General features: G+C 38.8%; 1 protein-coding gene across 47 annotated transcripts in view; it reads left to right on the plus strand.

The window, feature by feature from the left end:
* JMJD1C (jumonji domain containing 1C) overlaps positions 1–14137 on the plus strand; it is a 365022-nt gene that overhangs the window by 335806 nt on the left and 15079 nt on the right. For 31 of the 47 annotated variants that reach the window (XM_074002015.1, XM_074002030.1, XM_045362101.2 and 28 more), the window contains 9 exons: positions 1381–1569; positions 2058–2185; positions 2364–2577; positions 4388–4602; positions 5960–6238; positions 9683–9851; positions 10413–10503; positions 11374–11504; positions 12540–12662. In XM_074002015.1, the coding sequence (XP_073858116.1) occupies positions 1381–1569; positions 2058–2185; positions 2364–2577; positions 4388–4602; positions 5960–6238; positions 9683–9851; positions 10413–10503; positions 11374–11504; positions 12540–12662 (1539 nt within the window). The remainder of the gene's footprint in view (positions 1–1380; positions 1570–2057; positions 2186–2363; positions 2578–4387; positions 4603–5959; positions 6239–9682; positions 9852–10412; positions 10504–11373; positions 11505–12539; positions 12663–14137) is intronic. The other 16 variants (XM_074002017.1, XM_074002010.1, XM_074002024.1 and 13 more) reach the window with 1 other exon arrangement.

A 14137-nucleotide genomic window follows, 5' to 3' on the forward strand; every position in this document is an offset into this window, starting at 1 on the left:
ACCATGCCTAATTTTGTATTGTTAGTAGAGATGGGGTTTTACCAAGTTGGCCAGGCTGGTCTCAAACTCCTGACCTCAGCTGATCCACCCACCTCAGCCTCCCAAAGTGCTGGGATTACAGGCGTGAGCCACCACACCCAGCCTGCTGATTTTCATAGTAGTATTAATTTTGAAAGTATAGTCTTGTTAGTTACCATATCATTCTTTTAAGTGTAACTTATGCCTTGGGTTATTGTCCGTACTATCTAAATATCTATTTTACTGTTAAATATTATAATAAAACTGAGATTGAGTAGGTTTAATATATAGCTTCATGTAGTGGTAATCAACATAAGTGTCTAAAATATAAGCAATATATAAAACATTTGCAAGTTACTATGTAGGTTTTGCAGAGGAAAGTCACAGCTTTTCAAGGTGACTAGTTTTAGATTGGGTTTGAATTTTATTGAATGTATATTTTTATAACGCAATCGTTCTAGATTTTTTTTTCTTTTTCTTTTTTTTGAGATGGAGTCTCGCTCTGTCACCCAGGCTGGAGTGCAATGGTGTGATCTCGGCTTGTTGCAACCTCCACCTCCCGGGTTCAAGTGATTCTCCTGCCTCAGCCTCCCAAGTAGCTGAGACTATAGGCATGCATCACCACACCTGGCTGATTTTTTATTTTTAGTTGAGATGGCGTTTCACCACGTTGGCTAGGCTGATCTTGAAGTCCTGACCTCAAATGATCTGCGGCCTTGGGCTCCCAAAATGCTGGGATTACAGGTGTGAACCACTGTGCCTGGCCTAGTTCTCGATTTTTTTTATGCTAGTTTATTGAGCTTTGTGACACTGAAGCTCTTATAGCTACATCGTAAGTAGCTGTGTCACTAAATTTATAGAGAAAGTTCTTGAGATCAAGATATCAAATGCTTTTATTCTTTATGTTATGCCCTATGGTATGCTTAATTGTTTACAACTTCAGAGATGAAAGCTTATTTGAAGTCAGCAATAGCAGTTAATAATAACTGTATGGTACCAGCTTTTTCACATGTCTCATGTTCCTCTACATGTCTTTGAAGCATAAGAGGAAAGTGATTTAACAGTCATCTCAAACTGTGTCAGTCTGATGTACTAGGATCAGGCATAAATTCTGTTTGGCACAAAAAACAGCTAAGAGAAGAAGATTAGCTACAGAAAAGATAGAGGTGACTAATAATAATGGCTGGAAATTTTTTAAAAGGCTATCATTATATCCATTTTATATCACTGTTTTTATATAATTCAGGAAATGATGGAACTGTTTTTCATGACTTGTTTCAGAACCAAACATCTAAAGCATATCATTGACATTTTATTTCATTATTTTTATTTTTTTCTTTTTCTCCTTGGCTGTGACTCTAGACAATGAGACGTTATATATAATCATTAAGTTCTTTAAACCATCAATTTATAATTGTGAAACCATGAGTGTGATATACTACAAGGTATATTGTCTTACAGATAAAGAACTATATGCTTGGATGAAGTGTGTGAAGGGACAGCCTCATGATCACAAACATTTAATGCCAACCCAAATTATACCTGGTTCTGGTAAGTATACCTTCTTCATGTAATATAACTGCTCTTGGTTGCTGCAGATTAAGGGAGCACTTAAAGGAGTATCTGGAAATATAACAGGGTGGAGACAGAAGATTTAACTAGTTTTGAATTGTCTTGCTCAGTTATTGGAAATCCTCTATGTAATAAAGCTTAGAAGGTAAGTCCAAGCCTCAGTGATGAAGAAAGTTCACCATTAAAGGAGAAAGCTAGAGTGTAATGAAAAGGCCTATTGGATTTTTAATGAAAGCTTTTTACAATTTTTGAGCATATCTAATTTTTAGTAGTGATAAAAGAGTAAATAACATAAATTTGGTTGAATAATCAAATCTGTAATAGAAGAGAATGGAGAAAAATGGGAGAAATTTAAAGGGCACAAGAAAACCTCCATTATTCCCAATTATAAAATATTGTAAGAAAAAAATTTTACAGCATTAACAACTAGTGGTAATCTTTTTATTAACTACCATTTTATTTTGTAGTTTTGACAGATCTTCTAGATGCCATGCACACTCTTAGAGAAAAATATGGTATTAAATCCCATTGTCATTGTACTAACAAACAGAATTTACAAGTTGGAAATTTTCCTACAATGAATGGTGTATCTCAAGTGAGTAAAACTCTCTGGTTATTCAAATAGAGTCAACTTTGATATTTATTTGAAATTTGATATAGGACTTAGGTATGAATTAATGTTTGCTATATTTCTGTGTAAATTTCTTATATCTGTACTACTAATTGAATAATTGAAGAAAGTGTTTAAAGATATAATTGTTCTACCTTTGTAGGTTTTACAGAATGTTCTGAATCACAGTAATAAAATTTCTCTGTGCATCCCTGAGTCTCAGCAGCAAAATACTCCTCAGAAGTCTGAGAAAAATGGTGGCAGCAGCCCAGAGAGTGATGTAGGCACAGATAACAAGTTAACTCCTCCAGAATCCCAGTCACCACTGCACTGGTTAGCAGATCTTGCAGAGCAAAAAGCCAGAGAGGAAAAAAAAGGTAAACATAATTGATTATCTAGGGATGTGTGAGAGGAGTATAGTATAACTAACCAACCATGTACCATTGTACAATAAAGTACTGTAAATATCAAGGTAAACAATTTACTTTGGTCTTTTGCTTGAATTATGGGTTAGGTTCAATGTAAAACATTTTGTCTTCGCTTATTAGGAAGTAGCCTGTTGTTGTTTTTAGGGTGGGTTTTTTTTTTTGAGACTATCACCCAGACTGGAGTGCAGTGGCACAATTGTTGCTCTCTGCAGCCTTGACCTCTCAGGCCCAGGTGATCCTCCCAGTTCAGCCTCCCAAATAGCTGATAGTAACAGGCGTGTACCACAATGCCCAATTTTCTTTTGGGAGGTGGGGGAGCACAGAGTTTTGCTCTTGTTTCCCAGTCTGGAGTGCAATGGCATAATCTCGGCTCGCTGCAACCTCTGCCTCCCAGGTTTAAGTCATTGTCCTGCCTCAGCCTCCCTAGTAGCTGGGATTACAGGCATGCATCACCACGCCCAACTCATTTTGTATTTTTAGTAGAGACAGGGCTTCACTGTGTTGGCCAGGCTGGTCTCAAACTCCTGACCTCAGGTAATCCATCTGCCTTGGCCTCCCAAAGTGCTGGGATTACAGGTGTGAACCACCACGACTGGCCAATTTTTTTTTTTTTTTTTAGTTTTTGTAGACGTGAAGTTTCGCCATGTTGTCCAGACTATTCTTGAACTCTTGGGCTCAAGCAGTCTACCTCGTCTTCCCAGAGTGCTGGGATTACAAATGTGAGCCACCATACCCAGCCTTAGCCTTCCTTTAACTACATACCAAAGTTAGTTACAGAATTGTTTGTGGATGAGCATATTGATAAAGCCACCAGAGCACTAGATGTGTAACTTACCTATATTTTCTTTTTTGTTTGTTTGTTTGTTTGTTTGTTTTCTGAGACTGAGTCTCACTCTGTTGTCTGGGCTGGAGTGCAATGGCATGATCTCAGCTCACTGCAACCTCTGACTCCCAGGTTCCAGCGATTCTCGTGCCTCAGCCTCCTGAGTAGCTGGGATTACAGGCATGTGCCACAATGCCTAGCTAATTTTTATATTTTTAGTAGAGACGGGGTTTCAGCATGTTGGCCAGGTTGGTCTTGAACTCCTGACCTCAAGTGATCCGCCTGCCTCAGCCTCCCAAAGTGCTGAGATAACAGGTGTGAGCCACCATGCCCGGCCAGCTTATCTGTATTTTCTACCTGTCTTTGCTGTAGTGTTTTTCATTTGTAACAGGTGTAAACATGTCTTAAATATTGAGGTACGCCTTTTTACATTTAGATTATTTGAATCCGTTTGGCCAGGCTGGTCTCAAACCTCACTCATCCTCAGGTTTGTGTTTAGGTGAATAAATCACTAATGCTTCCTTCAGTTTTTATCTCCCACTAGAAAATGCTGGGGCCAGTTTTGTCTGTACTTTAGCGCCATGCTTAATAGAATGAAAATTTGTAAGGGCTGGGCACAGTGACTCATGCCTGTAATCCCAGCACTTTGGGAGGCCAAGGTGGGCAGATCATTTGAGGTCAGGAGTTCAAGATCAGCCTGACCAACATGGTGAAACCCCGTCTCTACTAAAAATACAGAAAAATTAGCTGGGCGTAGTGGCGCATGCCTGTAGTCCCAGTTACTCAGGAAGCTGAGACAGGAGAATCACTTGAACCTGGGAGGCAGAGGTTGCAGTGAGCCGAGGTCACGCCACTGCACTCAAACCTGGGTGACAAGAGGGAGACTCCGTCTCAAAACAAAAAACGAAACAAAATCTGTGAAATTTTCTATTTCAGAAAACAAAGAACTTACCCTTGAAAAACAAATTAAAGAAGAAAGAGAACAAGACAACTCTGAATCTCCAAATGGCAGAACATCACCTCTTGTGTCCCAGAATAATGAACAAGGCTCAACCTTACGGGATTTGCTGACTACAACAGCTGGAAAGCTACGTGTGGGGTCTACAGATGCTGGCATTGCCTTTGCCCCAGTATATTCAATGGGAGCCCCAGTGAGTGTGATGCCAGATTTTTGGTTTTAATGTGGGCCTTAAACAGAGATGATTTGGAGACTTGGTTTTTGGCTCTGAACTACCCAATATGCAGATGAAATCAAATGTACCAAATTGCTAGGCATGTTTCTATTTGCATTATAACTGTACCTTGAAAGCTGGCATTTTCCATCTTTTTTTCCAAGGTGAAAGGTGGAGGGGAGGCTCTTCGATTCCAGAAGATCCCTAAGATACCCCTTTAGAATTTGGAAACTAGTTGTCTAGTGAAGGGAGAAACCCACATGAAAGTGATTGTTGAATGTTACTTAAAATAATCAGAAGTCAACTTTTGCTTTAATTATTTACCAGGAAAAAAGAAGAGCAATATAATTTATTTTAAAACTATATGGGGGCGCCAAGTGCGGTGGCTCACACCTATAATCCTAGCACTTTGGGAGACTGAGGCAGCTGGATCACGAGGTCAGGAGTTCAAGACCAGCCTGGCCAAGATGGTGAAACTTTGTCTCTACTGAAAATACAAAAGTTAGCCAGGTGTGGTGGCATGTGTCTGTAATCCCAGCTATTTGGGAGGCTGAGGCAGAGAACTGCTTAAACCCGGGAGGCTGAGGAGGTTGCAGTGTGCCAAGATCACGCCACTACACTCCAGCCTGGGTGACAGAGCGAGACTCCATCTCAAAAAAAATAAAAGTATATGGGGGCTGGTTGTGGTGGCTCACGCCTGTAATCCTAGCACTTTGGGAGGCTGAGGTAGGCAGATCACCTGAGGTCAGGGGTTAGGGACCAGCCTGGCCAACAACATGGTGTAACCCCGTCTCTACTAAAAATACAGAAATTAGCCAGGCATGGTGGTGCATGCTTGTAATCTCAACTACTTGGGAGTCTGAGGCAGGAAAATCACTTGAACCTGGGAGGTGGAGGTTGTAGTGAGCTGGGGGGGTCAATCATGCCTGTAATCCTAGCACTTTGGGAGGTGGAGTGGGAGGATTGCTTGAGGCCAGGAGTTTGAAACCAGCCTGAGCAACATAGCAAGACCCCCATCTCTATTTCTTATAACATAAAATACTAAAAATATTTTAAAAATGTATATGAGGGATGCCACCTACCTGTATTCTCTGTCCCAGGCCTATAACGATGTAAAAGACAGGAAGGCTGTACTTCCAAGTTCTTCAGACCTGGCAGTTCTCACACAACCGGATTTCTGGTTTGTATTTTGTCAGGAATATAGGAACTCAAATCTAAGTGCATATATTCTGGAGTGTAGGGATATTGTTTAAAAAAATAAGTCTGTGGGAGGAAAATGTATATGATTTCTCTCAAAAACAGGTTTTTTTGTTTTGTTTTGTTTTTTCCTTAATAGAGTAGCAAAAGTGGACGGACTATGCCTAACATTCTTGATGACATAATTGCTTCAGTTGTTGAAAACAAAATTCCACCAAGTAAAACCTCCAAGATAAATGTAAAACCAGAGCTTAAAGAAGAGCCTGAAGAAAGCATAATATCTGCAGTGGATGAAAATAATAAATTATACAGTGATATACCACATTCTTGGATCTGTGAGAAGCATATTTTATGGCTTAAGGATTATAAGAATAGCAATAATTGGAAGCTTTTCAAAGAATGTTGGAAACAAGGACAGGTGTGTATTTTAGGCTGATTAAGAACACTCTTGGTAGAACCGAAGCTTATTAAATAGAATGGTTCCCTCCTTAGGGATAGAAGTAGAGGGGGGAAATAGTACTTAACACATTTGGGGGACAATAAGATATGAAAGTACCGAAAAGATTGTCAAAATGCTTATTTCTCAATTCCTGTTTTTTGGCCAGATTTAATATGAGTTAACAGGGAAGCATTGATTATTTTATGTTAGTTTTTGATCTGTCAGAACAGACATGTAATAGCATCTTGAATTTACAAAATGCAGTTCCTTTCTCCTCTTTTTTAGATTGATATTTTAGTCCAGTTAGTAGATCCATGTCTACTATTAAAATGTTAATAATTAACAGCATTTTTCATGAACCTATGTAGATGTTCTTGTCTGTAATATTTATACATAGAACATTTACTTACAAATTACTTCATCGAATCTTGAATGACAAACTATATTGTTCTTTCTCCTCTAATATAAATGATTTTCTGTTGGACAAAAGTTTTGATAATGTTTGATATACATTTCAGATGGCAGTTTACTACATTAATGCAAAAATTATGAACAAATTAAGTATTTGTATGACAGTATTATTCTGTTAAATTTATTTCTTGTTTTCTGGAAAATGTTTACTTTGTTCATTCAACTGTTACTGAGCATCTAATAAGAGATCCAGTCTCTGTCATAGGCAGTAAGAATATAAAAATGAGTAAGCTATGTAAAAATGAGTAAGAACCATTTTAATGCAATGCTTCTTGATCTTTTTAGGTAACTAATCCCTTTCGAAATCTGATGAAAGCGAATCTTTCACCCCAAAAAAAGAAATGCACACTTGCGCGTTGCATATACAGAAGATTTAGCATGTCTTTTTTGCCTTGCTCTCCTTGAAACCCTGATGACATTACTGGGCTGAAATTTTATTTAATTTGTGTGGGCTTTTGAGGTAGAAAAGAGTCACACAAATAATTGTTTTCATAATTATGTTAAGTGTTTTAAGAACTTTGTTCAAGGTGCTATGAGAACCCAGAAAAGGAAATGTCAAAGCTAGGATACTAGTTCAAAAAGGTAGTCTAAATTGATTCCTTAGAGGTTAAGTGAAGTTTTTTGCTAGATGGACAAGAGGCTGGACATACACAAGAACAGGTGTTCAGGGAACTCTCTGAGTAGGTGTGATTATCTGCAACATAGATCATGGTTCATGGGGGAGAGTGGTGTAAGGAGATGGCTAGAGGAATGATGAAATGCCCTTATATGTCATACTAAAGAGTTTTAACATACTGTAGGTGCTAGTTTTAATTGTGGAATCTGTATAATCAAATTGACATTTTATAGTAACTGACAGCAAGACAGATTAGAAGTTGAGTTAGAAGAGAATAATACCATTGGCAAGGAGTCTAATCAGAAAGCTTTACAGGCCTGGTGCTGTGGCTCATGCCTATAATCCCAACTTTTTGGGAGGCCAAGGCAGGAAGATTGATTGCTGCAGCCCAGGAGTTGGAGACCAGCCTGGGCAACATAGTGAGACCCATTTTCTACCGAAAAATTTTAATTAGCCAGACGTGGTGGTTAACACCTGTAGTCCCAGCTATTTTGGGAGGCTGAGGCAGTAAGATTGCTTTAGCCCAGTAAGTCCAGGCTGCGGTGAGCCACGATCGCGTGCACTGTACTCCAGCCTGGGCAACAAAGTGAAACCCTGTCTCCCAAAAAAATAAGATCATGATGATAGCCTAAGAATTCTGCTTTGAATTATTTTGATATACTAATTAGCTTAACCCTTACCTTGTTTTAAAAATTTACTTTCAGCAAGCTGCTGATTACCATAATAGCAGAAATATTATTGGATAGGTACTAGGCACTAGGAATTAATGCATGAATTGCCAGCAAGTTAACTAATACCTGGACCTCTTTTTATCTTTTTTTTTTTTTTTTTTTTTGAGACGGAGTTCTCGCTCTGTCACCCAGGCTGGAGCGCAGTGGCGCGGTCTCTGCTCACTGCAAGCTCTGCCTCCCGGGTTCACGCCATTCTCCTGCCTCAGCCTCCCGAGTAGCTGGGACTACAGGCGCCCGCCACCTCGCCTGGCTAATTTTTTTGTATTTTTAGTAGAGAGGGGGTTTCACTGTGTTAACCAGAATGGTCTCGATCTCCTGACCTCGCGATCTACCCACCTCAGCCTCCCAAAGTGCTGGGATTATAGGCGTGAGCCACCACGCCTGGCCGGACCTCTTTTTAAAGTTGTATATATTGTTGGCTCATTGAAAAAATGTTTAATGGAACATTCATCCATGTAATAAACCAGAATTTAGGATTTTTTTCTTTTTTAAGATGTCTTTTGTATCCTAAAAAAAAAAAAAAAAAAATCTAGCTAGAGATTATTCTGCTTTTGTGGTTCCTAAATTTTAATTATCTTAACTATCTTAATATTTAATTATCTTAATTAGTTTAAGAATACTAATAATCACTTAGATTTTTTTTTTTTTTTTTTGAGACGGAGTCTTGCTCTGTCGCCCAGGCTGGAGTGCAGTGGCCGGATCTCAGCTCACTGCAAGCTCCGCCTCCTGGGTTCACGCCATTCTCCTGCCTCAGCCTCCCAAGTAGCTGGGACTACAGGCGCCCACCACCTCGCCCAGCTAATTTTTTGTATTTTTTAGTAGAGACAGGGTTTCACCATGTTAGCCAGCATGGTCTCGATCTCCTGACCTCGTGATCCGCCCATCTCGGCCTCCCAAAGTGCTGGGATTACAGGCTTGAGCTACCGCGCCCGGCCCACTTAGATTTTTTGTTTGTTTGTTTCTGGAGACAGGGTTTTACTGTGTCACTTAGGCAGGACACAAACTCGGGCTCAAGCAATCCTCCCACCTCAGCCTTGGGAACTGGGACTACAAGAATGCATTGCCACACCCAGCCTAGTAAATATCATTTTTCAGAAACTTTTAAGTCATAGCTTACTGTGTTCTCTGTATTCCAGAATTCTGCTTCATTAGAATACAGGAATTTGTTTAAAACCTGAGAATAATATATCAGATGTTCTTAGATATGTTTTTATATATCATTTATTGTTGTTTTAGAAGCTGCAAATCTTCCATTACTGGTTTCTGCATTATTAGAAAGCTGTTAGGGAATTTGGGTGGAGAGGACATGTACCCCCCGCCACCAAGTGTAAGAAAGCTTTGAGGGGATTTGAATTTATATAATTTCAAAGGAGACACTCACTCTCAGAGAATCACTCATTAGGCTTGAAATTTAATAGTTTCAGTTACTGAACAGGCTGAGGTGGAAGGATTGCTTGAGCCCAAAGGGTTACAGTCAGGTGTGATGAGGCCGCTGCTCTCCAACCTGAATAGGAGAGCAAGACTCTGTCTCAAAAAAAAACAAAAACAAAACACAAAGTCTATGTTATCTTTTAACTGTTATTTATTTATCTATTTATTTATAAGCCTGCAGTGGTTTCTGGTGTGCATAAGAAAATGAACATTAGCCTATGGAAGGCGGAATCAATTAGTCTTGATTTTGGAGACCACCAAGCTGATCTCCTGAACTGCAAAGATAGCATCATTTCGAATGCCAATGTTAAGGAATTCTGGGATGGTTTTGAAGAAGTTTCAAGTATGTTCGTTTTTATTTTACTATTTTCTTCATCATACTCCTTCAAAATGATAAATTCCAAATGTAACTTAACAGATTTTAAGTCTTTCAAACATCTGTTTTACGTTGTTGTCTAATAAAAAGAAACAAGTAATTTGAAACAAAATACTGGGTCCCAATGCCTGTCTCTACCACTAATTTCCTTTGACCTTAAAGATGCCGTTTATACTGTTTTACTTACGGAGAAATGTTTGACAGTTCCATAAGCTTGTGAAAATTGAATTATTTATGTAAAACTCTTTGAAAATTAAAAGTGTAAATGTAAGATTGTAATGTTACCAAGATTTTTAAAAACAATTTTTGAGATATTACAAGTGGGTAATTTAATGAATTCTGTTTATGTAAAAAAGGAATAAAGATTTTAATACTACATAAGTACATAAGTCAATAAGCAAGCATTTATTAAGCATGTAATGTGCAACAATCAAATCATTCATTCATTTACATTTCTTTCTCTCCAAATGTTAATAAAGATAAAAAGGCAGAAATTACCCTTTTAGTAATTAACTGCATTCTTTATAGAACGGCAGAAAAACAAAAGTGGAGAAACAGTTGTTTTAAAATTGAAAGACTGGCCTTCAGGAGAAGACTTCAAGACTATGATGCCAGCAAGGTTTGAAACTTTTCATTTTGACTCGACTTTTTGAGATCAAGCTGAGACTATCCCCAGAGATAGAATAAGTAACTGTAAATGTGACCTGTAGACTTTTTCTTCCTCAATTAAAAATAAATAACTTGAGGCTGAGTGTCATATAGTGGCTCACACCTATAATCCTAGCTCTTTGGGAGGCCAAGGCGAGGGGATCGCTTGAGTCCAAGACTTGGAGACCAGTCTGGCCAATATGACAAAACCCCATCTCTACGAAAAAATACAAAAATTAGCCAAGCATGGTGGCAGGCATCTGTAGTCCCAGCTACTCGCGAGGCTTAAGTGAGAGGATCACTTGAGCCGCGGGGGTGGGGGCTGCAGTGAGCTGAGATCATGCCACTGAACTCCAGCCTGGGTGACAGAGTGAGACCCTGTCTGACTGATTGATTGATTGATAGCAAAACTGAGTTGGTAGCCTCAGCATTTGATTGATTGATTGATTGATTGATAGCAAAACTGAGTTGGTAGCCTCAGCAGTGGGGAAGTCTTTATGTTAGGGCAGTGAAGGAAAGAATGTTCACGTTAAAGAGGCTGGGCGCAGTGGCTCACGCCTGTAATCCCAACATTTTGGGAGGCCAAGGCGGGCAACAAGAGTGAAACTCTGTCTCAAAAAAAAAAAAAACACAGCACCCTGTTTAGGACCTCCCTTCTATTACAGCTTTTAATGGTTAGAGAGGCAGAATTGCTATTTTAGTCAGTATCACTTGAGTCAAGGAAAATTGTTACTTGTCTTATGGAAAGGTAGTCTGGTGTTTTGAACAACTTGAAAATTATGTATGTGAAAAGACTTATCAATGCAGATCTTTATAAGAAGGCAATGTTGTTATTCTTCAGATACGAAGATCTTTTAAAAAGTCTGCCATTGCCGGAATATTGTAATCCAGAAGGAAAATTCAATTTGGCTTCTCATTTGCCAGGATTTTTTGTACGTCCTGATCTAGGACCCAGGTTGTGCAGTGCTTATGGTAGGTATATATTCACATTTCTCCTATGTAGGAATTATATTGGATTTTTAAAAATTTTTGTTCAGGCCAGGCACAGTGGCTTAAGCCTGTAATCCCAGCACTTTGGGAGGCTAAGGCAGGTGAATCACGAGGTCGGGAGATCAAGACCATCCTGGTCAACATGGTGAAACCCTGTCTCTACTAAAAATACAAAAATTAACCAGGCATGGTGGCGTGTGCCTATGGTCCCAGCTACTCAGGAGGCTGAGGCAGGAGAATTGTTTGAACCTAGGAGGCATGAAGGTTCAAGTGAGCTGAGATTGCGCTACTGCACTCCGGCCTGGGCGACAGAGCAAGACTCCATCTCAAAAAAAAAAAAAAAAAAAATTTCTGTTCAAGGATGGGCGTGGTGTCTCATGCCTGTAAATCCCAGCACTTTGGGATGTCAAGGTGGGTGGATCATGAGGTCAAGAGAATGAGACCACCCTGGCCAACATGGTGAAACCCCATCTCTACTAAAAATAGAAAAATTAGCTGGGTGTGGTGGCGTGCATCTGTAGTCCCAGCTACTCGGGAGGCTGAGGCAGGAGAATTGCTTGAACTTGGGAGGCGGAGGTTGCAGTGAGTCGAGATCGTGCCACTGCACTGCACTCCAGCCTGGCAATAGAGCGAGACTCCTTCTCAAAAAAAGATTTTCTGTTCGTACAAATTGTCTAATGATTTTTAGTTTTTACTAAATCTGTTCTTTTAATCCATCCTTTTTTCTATTAAGCAACATTTTAGGAATTAACAGCCAAAATATAGTTAAGTACCTGCTAATTGATTTTTTATTAATTTGATTTTTAACCATAGTACATTTTATTATAATAGAAATGTAATTATTGAAATAATAGGGTGTTTTATAGATTGTGGCTTTTGGAACAGGTTTTTGTAATAAGGAAACTAAAATTCAAATTATAGTTAAATTATGCAGATAGAGCTAATTTGGAGGGATATCTGATTATACTATTATATATATAAAGTATTTTGTCAAGTAAAATTTTGTTTTATACACAGGTGTAGTTGCTGCTAAAGATCATGATATAGGAACAACAAATCTCCATATTGAAGTTTCTGATGTTGTAAATATTCTAGTCTATGTTGGCATAGCAAAAGGAAATGGCATTCTCTCAAAAGCAGGTAACTTAAAGAATAAGTAGTCTTTGAAATAACAGTTGAATAATCACATTCACTAGTATCGTCCAGAATATCAGCTTCTGAGTTAACAGTGAAGATTTCAAAAAGAATTGCAATGGATGTAGGGGCATTTTAGCCCTTACTACTTGAAGATTGAATAATTTTCCTATTTTTTTTTTAATCTAAGTGAAATTTTAATTTTAAAAGTGAATATTTTAACTTCTTTTCTATCATTAAGTATTGTGTTGATGAAAATACACTGTTAAGCTCACTTGTAAACATTTATTGAGGACGGGCGCAGTGTCTCATGCCTGTAATCCCAGTACTTTGGGAGGCCGAGGCGGGTGAATCACCAGAGGTCAGGAGTTCGAGACCAGCCTGACCAACATGCTGAAACCCCGTCTCTACTAAAAATACAAAATCAGCTGGGCATGGTGGTGCATGCCTGTAATCTCAGCTGCTCGGGATGCTGAGGCAGGAGAATCGCTTGAACCCAGGAGGCGGAGGTGGCTGTGAGCTGAGATCGTGCCATTGTACTCCAGCCTGGGCAACAAGAGCAAAACTCCATCTCCAAAAAAAAACAAAAAACAAACCAACAAGAAAACATTTATTGAAGCACAGAAACTAAGTCCTAGGGTTCTAAAGATGATTAAAATATGGTTTGTGGCTCATTCTTTTTCCCCTCCAGTAAAAAGAGGAAGAGGGGGTCTTTTAAGTGGAAGTAACCTCTTTCTATCCAGTACATAGGTTTTCATTTCTGTCCCCTGAATTTCTTTTTGAAATCATGCTCTGTCAGTTATTCCCTTCTTTATAAAGACATAGATACAATCTTAGGCCCTTAACATTTTCTTCTTCATTGGCTTTTTCTCTGTACAATAAAAGCAAAGTCTAATTATTTTTTCTTTCTCGAAAGAAAGCCTCCTTTAAACCTTTCCATCCTATTGCTTCTACCTCGTAAGAAATATTTTACCATCTCTGTCACTTTCCTTTTACATTTCACTTCATTGCAGTCTTATCCCATACTGGTCTGAAATTACTGTTGCTACTGCTGTCACTCACACATATTTGGATAATTCAGTGTATCTTTCTGGTTCATTTATTACTAACCCTTGTCTATAATAAATGGCACCGTTAATCACAACCTCTTTGAATATAGTCTTCTGCTTCTGTGATGCCACTTCTGATTCTGACACCTTATGGAGTTGGAGACTTCTTTGGGGTTTCAGATGTTCTCTACCTTTTCTACTTCACATGCACTTTCTGTGAAATTCTGTGGATGACATCCAGCTATGAAATAGATCATCAATTTTATATCTGGATCCCAGAATGGATCTATAGCTTAATGGCTAGGTGCTGGGGACATAGGATTCATTATAGTATTCACTCTACTTTTGTATACATTTGACAATTTTATAATACACAACCTAAAATACATCAAAACTGTAGAAACTCATTTTTACATTATGCTACTCAGCTTT

Source organism: Macaca fascicularis, chromosome 9 (assembly GCF_037993035.2).
Source record: "Macaca fascicularis isolate 582-1 chromosome 9, T2T-MFA8v1.1".
NCBI classification, from domain to species: domain Eukaryota; kingdom Metazoa; phylum Chordata; class Mammalia; order Primates; family Cercopithecidae; genus Macaca; species Macaca fascicularis.